The sequence below is a fragment of the Thunnus maccoyii genome, chromosome 22 (genome assembly GCF_910596095.1).
Source record: "Thunnus maccoyii chromosome 22, fThuMac1.1, whole genome shotgun sequence".
In the NCBI taxonomy this organism is placed as follows: domain Eukaryota; kingdom Metazoa; phylum Chordata; class Actinopteri; order Scombriformes; family Scombridae; genus Thunnus; species Thunnus maccoyii.
In genome coordinates this window covers 23,697,421-23,705,192 of record NC_056554.1, presented here as the reverse complement: position 1 = coordinate 23,705,192, position 7,772 = coordinate 23,697,421, and the positions used below count along the sequence as shown (strand labels likewise).

General features: G+C 35.9%; 1 protein-coding gene across 3 annotated transcripts; it reads right to left on the bottom strand.

The window, feature by feature from the left end:
• Positions 1-2,890: 2,890 nt before the first annotated feature.
• Positions 2,891-6,768, bottom strand: LOC121889770 (myelin-oligodendrocyte glycoprotein-like). 3 transcript variants are annotated; one of them, XR_006093615.1, is made up of 4 exons: positions 6,492-6,768; positions 4,668-5,009; positions 4,259-4,567; positions 3,207-3,295 (listed from the first exon to the last, which is right to left on the bottom strand). XR_006093615.1 is itself a non-coding variant. In XM_042402000.1 (3 exons), exons 1-3 carry the CDS (start codon positions 6,577-6,579, stop codon positions 3,153-3,155), a joined length of 573 nt encoding a protein of 190 aa, XP_042257934.1. In that variant the 5' UTR covers positions 6,580-6,768; the 3' UTR covers positions 2,891-3,152. The 3 variants fall into 3 exon arrangements, 2 of the variants coding, with proteins under 2 accessions (XP_042257934.1, XP_042257935.1); XM_042402000.1 differs by lacking the exon at positions 4,259-4,567 and having other exon boundaries at positions 2,891-3,295; XM_042402001.1 differs by lacking the exon at positions 3,207-3,295 and having other exon boundaries at positions 4,026-4,567.
• Between the last annotated feature and the right edge of the window lie 1,004 nt (positions 6,769-7,772).

The window sequence follows — 7,772 nt, the reverse complement described above, 5'->3', positions numbered from 1 at the left end:
AGTTCAGTCAATATGATATTCTTTTTATATGTTCTCCCTTGTACTTGCACTCTAAAGAAAAGCATTGAGTAAGTTTCTCATGAAGCTCTGCTTATGTTGTATCTTTGTGACACATTGATGGTTCATACATGTTTCTATGCAGTGTCACAAACACTCACTGAATAAGGAAATGTTTGTATTTTTATTGCTATAAGAACAGAAACAGAAGAATAAAGTAAACATAATTTCGACTGTGTTCAGTATATTGATTATGACAGACCGTAGAGTTAATCAGAAATATAATTAACAGCAGTTTATGTACATTTATGGACACTGTAAACATTCATAATCACTGGCAGTTAATGTACTGTCAGCATTTTTTAAAAGGTTGTTGTGGTTTATCTGGAGTCTTTTGCTCAGTCACATTATCAGTGTCTAATTTGAACAGTGAGCAGTTTATTCGAGTGAAACAGTTAAACCAACATGTCGTCTGTCGTCTGACATTGGTTTGAGCTGAAGCAGATGCGCTATGTTTACACACACGTTCAGTACAACACAGTAAACCACTGACATACTACACAGGCTCTCTTTGTGACCCAGTCACATGAGAGACTTCACACCACATGAAGATCATTTGTAAATCTGTTTAGGACATATGAGTTCAACTTAAGTAAATTTGGACACACGAGTTAGAATTTCACTTTCTGTTATGACTGCACACTAACTCTGCAGTTCTTTCTACAATTATTTTTTTTTTTTCAATTATTTTTTTACCCTTTTTATAGTGACAGTACAGTGAAGCAGGAAACGGAGGGGAGAGAGCGAGATGGGAGATAAACATGCAACAAAGGTCCACTGCTGGAATCAAAACGCTGACAGTGTAGTTATGTGGTATCTTAACCAACAGGCTACCAGGACGCCCAGGATAAAGTTTTAGACATGAAGATAATACACAAGGCTGCACATTAAAGAAAAATTAACTATACAATATCAAACTTGTTTAGTATGTGATTTTGAATACAGCCATTGTACTTCAAACAACAATCCACTGCCGTATATCGTACAAAACTGCTGTTTTTGTTAAAAATTCAATTTAAATATCTTAAATATTTGTGTCAAGAACTTTTTATACATGTTGGAGCTGAAGTAAGAAAAAGTGAGAAGGCTGCAAAGGCTACATACTGTACTAAACTTTACCTTCAGCAGGTCCAGATGCTCCTGCAGCTTCCCTCCTGTGTCTCCAGACTCATGCGTCATCTGGTGGTGGGAACTCTGTACCTGCTGTCCATCATCTTACTGAGACTCAATCGTCTCTGTGACAGTGATGAAACAGCAGCACCTCCTGGGCAGTTTACAAAAGTAACAGCTGCACTGCCTGCTTCACTCCAAAACTAAACAAGAAGCTTTGATATTGATGCTCTTTCAACCGAGTGTTGCTTTTTTTCATATATGTATTTTCACTGCAAGATGAACAGAATAAAAAGTACCAAAAAGAGTATCTGTACACAGACAAACCTGAGTGTCTTTATTTTGGAGATTTTGTCATATATTGTTTACTTTCATATTTTCATATACTTTTTGTTTTGCAGTATTTCATTACTTCATTGCTTATTTTCTAAATATGTTTTAACTCATCAAAATTTGTTTCAGTTTAGATGAACGTGAGTGTGATTGGCCAGTGCACTGCCTTGTAGGATGATGTCGGGGTGCATTGTGGCAAAGACTTTTTCTTTCCGAGCCCCATGCGCCTTTACTTAAGTAACAGTATCATTACCGTTATTTACAAGTAAAAGTCCTGTTTTCCAAATTTTACTTAGGTGAAAATACAGAAATATAATCAGCAAATGTAATAAAAGTACTCATTATGCAGAATCTGCCCATTCAGAGTGTAATACAATTACTAATAGAGATACATTAAAACATAAGAAGGATTTCACTGTTGGAGTTGGTGAGGTGGATGTAATCTGAACTGCTGTAGCCTGTTTACTGTTGGGAACTTTAGTCTATAACAGATCAGTATATTTTAGAGGCTGATCATGTCTTTTGTAAATGAAATCTTAATCTGCAGAGTAACAACAGCTGTCAGATAAATTTAGTGGAGTAAAATGTACCATGTTTAAAAAGTTGAAAGTCTCAGACTCAGTCAAACTCAGTTAAATTCAGTCAATCTGACAACCTGAACACAATGAAAGAGACAAGAGTTCATTCCCACACTGACTATTCAAATCTCATTTAGTTTCTCTTTCTGTCCGTCTGTGGCTGATGTCACACTGAATATGGTTAGAAAAGTGTTGCACAAAAGAGGAGCAGAATGATGAAGCAGGAAGGTCAAAGAGTGAGAAACAGCATATTGAAAGTCAGTCTTCACCTTGCAGTGTGAAACTGAGGCAGTCTTCAGTGTCAGGATATACAGTATATATATATATATATATATATATATATATACATAGAACAAATATCATACCACAATGACAAATACGCTCAGATTTTTCTGTCTACAGATACTCTTTTTGTTACATTTTTATTCTGTTCATCATGTCAATGAAATTGCTGTATATTTAATATACAGTATACATTATTTCCTCCATTTGGATATAATCGTTGTCTGTCATGTCTTTTTCTCTCTCTTTTTGGTTACTCAATTTTAAATCAAATTCAATTAATTTATTGGAGACATGGATTGAAAATTATACAAACATGATACAAGACTTTATCCACACCACCCACCTCTACATCTAGCCTTTATAACCATTGTTTAACATGTTCCAGAGAATCTCCTGAATGTTTCTGATGAAGAAAAGCTGTAATCAGTTAAAGAAGTGAAAAATTTGGTAGACACTACAGAGTTATTGACTGGATTTAATAGTGAGCAGGTACATACAGTACATGAGACAAATAAATGCATCAGAACAACATCAAACAAAAGAATGAGAAACATAAAATCAATTAAAGTTCAATAGTAAGCTTGTTTATTTCAGGATGGCATTTTAATCCTCAGTCTCCATAAAATTTAACTCAACCATACCACACATAAGCATTGCAATACATACAGTATACACAACATAGTAAATGCATGAAAAATTACTTGTAAAAACATAAAATTGTTTGGTAAAACAACCAGCACAATAGATTTTCTTCCTCTATTTGCATTATATCAGACATTAAGCTATCAATTATATACAAATGCCACAGTCCACTTGGCCATTGGTCGCACAGGCACATGCACCGGCACATGTAAGACAAATAATCATGAAAATAATCATGAAAATAACAATGAGAACAATTGCGTAAGTAGGAAGACCAGCCGGAATGTCATCTGAAATGATAAAACAGAAAAAATCATTATTTTTATCTGCAAATATACCACATGTACGATGTTATGAAGTTAAGAAAGTCAGCATAATTTAAATAGACATTTACACATATTTAAATGAATTAAATATGCTGGTTTCCAATAGCCTGCAACTACATGTGATGTACAAATAATAACCATCTTTCTAGTTTCTAAGCTTCCACCAATCCCACCAAAGAGCTCTGGTGTACTAATCACAATTATTTAACAAAGAGGATTGCTGAACAATATAATGATCTAATTAAAGAAGCTGATGAAGACACAGAGTCCAAGTTTGTAACTCAACTGTACAACACACAGCTCTTTAAAGATCTGGTATTCTGGCCTTTTGTGACTCATTTTTTAAATACTGTTTCTATTTTAAACATATCCATGACATTTTTTTTTATCACCAAAAGTTATTTAGATTTCACTAAATCCATCTTTCCTTACAGCCCAGATTGCCCTCCGTCCACCAGCAGGCTGTTCCTAAAACTATTTACAGGACCCCCCACTCCAGTTGGCCAGAGGTGTGGCCCCCACCTTCATCCCCAGCCAATCGGAATATGACCTAATGAATAATGCAAGTTCCCTTACATGGCATTTTTACCTGGAGTAATGTCTGCAGCTGTAGATGTAAGACAGTATATAGCTTCTATGAACCGGAGTCTGATCCTGAATGAAATGAAGAACCTGCTGTTGCACAACAGGATGTTTCATAATGGTAAGATCACGTCTAAGTTCCAAAACGTAGCCGGAGGTCGCTAGCTTAGCTTTAGCACAGCTGTATTATTTTCCTTTAGCTGAGCAACAGAAAGAAACAATTTTTACGAGTGCACTTTTTTAAAGACTGAAGATGAACAAGTTGAAAATCCTGTGCTGAATGCTGAGTCCCGTTAAGCAGACAGTCAGCTGTAAAATATGCAGAACACACACACAATCACTTACGGATAATGGAGGGAAGAATGTCTCCAAAAAAATATCAGCCATTCCTAACATAAATTTCCATCCTCTTGAAGGCTGTAAAGACTATTTAACTGCTGAACAATCAGCAACACTTCCAGTGTCCTGCTTTGTTCGTCATCCGGGTGCGATGCAAACTGTGACTACAGAAGTTTCGTACGCACTCAGCATAGCGCTGGGTGGCTCATGCTAAAGCTTCCTGCAGATTTGATTTGACTTTCTGGTGTGATGTAGTAATGAGCTCAGCCTCAACACCGCTCGCTTTGGAGCCACAAATTTCAAAATTTCAAATACCTTAAAAAGACAGAGGAGATAGAACTGAGTAATTTTACAGCACAGGGGGCTCCACCATCACCCTAATCAGTCCCAGTAAATGTATGATATTTCTACTTACCAACAGTGAGAGTGATGAATGATTCTTTGCTCAGTGTTGGAATGTAGCATCTGTATGTGCCATTATCAGAGAGCTCCACTTTAGAGAGTTTCAGTGAAACATTTCCATTCTTCAGTTCCTCGATGAACAGTGATGTTCTCCCTTTGTAGGACGGGTTTTGATCAGCCAGCTCGTCCTTGCCATCACGCCACACGTGGACAAATTTGGGGTTCAGGTCAGGTCTCCACCACTCCAGAGTCATAGAGACAGCACTCACCTCAGGTTCCAGGTGGCACGGCAAAATTATGTCATCACCTAATTTTGCCACTATCGGCTGAGATGGACCAGCCATCTTATACGGACCTGTGAAGAAACAGATCTTGTTTTTAATTCCATCTGTCTTTTCTACGCTGGCCAAGAGAGCTTCACACACCACAACTTAACCCCTGTGGTTTGTCATCATCAGCTTTATTTCCTCATTGTTTGCAGTTTCACAGACTCTGCTGAATGTGTAAAATGAACAACAGTACGGCAAACTCTTTCATTTTTTTTTGGACTTGACTTGTTTCCTTTCAAGCTAGGTTTAACTGTTTGCTTTTACATTATTTGTTGGAAATTATACTTGAATTAGTTTTTTTGTTTGTTCTCCTGGCTGGATTGATTTGTTTCGATTTAACCACAAGATGGCGCCACAATATGTAAAACAAAAATCTGCAATAATACAGGTGACACAGATGATTACTGAATGATGCAATTATGCTATAGGATGACTTGTGTGATGTTTGAAAATATATAAAAAGTAGTTGTTTTTGAGGTTTTGTTGTAAATTTGATGAGTTTTTTGTAGTATTTCATTGTTTTTACATTTTATATTTTTTTAATTCATGTAAATTTGTTTAAATTAAAGTTTTTGTTGGTTTGAGACCACACATTTTTGAATCTCCTTCCTTTAGTCTTTTATGTCACTCTGTTAGTTCCTATTCATTGTGATCATGTTGATGCTGACACCATCAAAACAACAAAACTTTCAGTACATCAAACTGCAGCATTTCACACCACTAGAGCTAAAAATTAAACCCGCTTCCCTAAAAATTCAACTCAACAATTCTCTGTGTTAGAGCTGCCGATGAGTCTTATAACAGTTTGTTCAAGAGAGGTTGGGTTGATTCGGCATAATGTTGTTTGAATAAAGAATCTTGATGAAACGAGCTGTCTGTGGTCCTCTCCATTCAAACATTTCCCTTTGCCACAAACTGAGTTTACGCGTTTTATGAAGGTGACAAAATACAGAAATGACCCTGAAGAACTGCTATTACACCAAATAAGGAAATATTTTGTGTTTTACATGCCATGTGAACTATGGGCAACCATCCAAAGACAAATAATGCACAGTATGTTATCATACAAGCTATTTATATTTGGGGTCAAACTCCCTGTCAGACCTCTTAGGAACAAACTGTTATAAATCCAAATAAACTTATTTTAGATTTGTTAGTAGTGCTGTGTAAAAAGTCTTGTCAGATAGAGCAGATGAAATGTATTTATACCATGTTCATGTCCATTGGTTTCTGTGAAACATGTGAAACAAGTTCAATATCATGTTTATAAGAAGTTCTAATAAAATTAGGAATGGTCGATTGGGAATCAAGCTGATATAGCAATGTTAAAGCTGTTAATTATGGCCCAAACAGGACGTTAGGGTTACAAAAAAACAAGTAAAGACACAAAACACAAATGAAGAAAATATTTTCACCATTTCAACAGCACAGAAAAAAATTGTAGTAAAGAAAAACAGAATTGAAATAATACTGCCATAGCTGTGAATATTGCATCAGGAAATATTTACCTGCAGAAGACTGTAGGAGAAGAAGGGAGATAATGATGTGATAGAGAAGCAAAGCTCTGAAGGACTGTCCATCTGTCAGGTGAATCATCCTGGACTTCTGTCAATCCAAAAAAGATAAAAGAAAACTAACAAATATGTGATCAATGAATGAGGAATAAAAAAAGACTTCAGCCAGTATATATGCAGACACTGAAGACAGACTCAGTTTCACACTGCAAGGTGAAGACTGACTTTCAATATGCTGTTTCTCACTCTTTGACCTTCCTGCTTCATCTTTCTGTTCCTCTTTTGTGCAACACTTTTCTAACCACATCCGGTGTGACATTTTATCTCAGCAACAGATAGACAGAAAGAGAAACTAAATGAGATTTGAATAGTGGGTGTGGGAATGAACTCTTATCTCTCTCATTGTGTTCAGATTGTCAGTTTGACTGAGTTTGACTGAGTCTGAGACTTTCAACCTTTTAAACATGGTACATTTTACTCCACTAAATTTATCTGACAGCTGTTGTTACTTTCCAGATTAAGATTTCATTCACAAAAGACATGATCAGCCTCTAAAATATACTGATCTGTTATAGACTAAAGTTCCCAACAGTAAACAGGCTACAGCAGTTCAGATTACATCCACCTCACCAACTCCAACAGTGAAATCTTTCATAACTCATAATCCATCTTATGTGTTAATGTATCTGTAATAATAATTGTATTAAATCATGTGTGGTCTTAAAAAACACACAAAAAACATTAAATTTAAAATTCATTTAAATTTAAATGAATTTTGATGACTTAAAACATATTTAGAAAATATATCAACAATGAAATACAACAAAACAAAAACTATATAAAAATATGAAAATAAAGAATATATCACAAAACCTCAAAAACAAAGACGCTCAGGCTTTTCTGACCACAGATACTCTTTTTGGTACTTTTTATTCTGTTCATCTTACAATGAAAATACAGTATGTATATATAAAAACATGTAATCATGGTCTGTCATCTATTCAACACGTTGAGCAACAGAAAAAAACAAACAGAGAGAGAAACTTGTCCATGCCTTTATCTCCTCAAGACTGGACTACTGCAATGTGCTTTTCACAGGGAACCCTGGCAGGAGCATCCACAAGCTCCAGTACATTCAGACCAGTGCTGCCAGGTGAAAACACAAACACCAAATCTGTTTTCACTGGCTTCCTGTCTCCTTCAGGGTTGACTACCAAGTCCTGCTACTCATATACAAATCCATCAATGGGCATGTGCCTCCCTACCTTCGCAGAA

Excerpts from the sequence above, each read along its gene's own strand:
- LOC121889770 (XM_042402000.1), bottom strand. The coding sequence starts at position 6,579 with ATGATTCACCTGACAGATGGACAGTCCTTCAGAGCTTTGCTTCTCTAT. Across the intron at positions 5,010-6,491 it reads TCTCCTACAGTCTTCTGCAG|GTCCGTATAAGATGGCTGGT; the intron begins GTAAATATTTCC and ends GTTTCTTCACAG. Across the intron at positions 3,296-4,667 it reads ATTCATCACTCTCACTGTTG|ATGACATTCCGGCTGGTCTT; the intron begins GTAAGTAGAAAT and ends TTATCATTTCAG.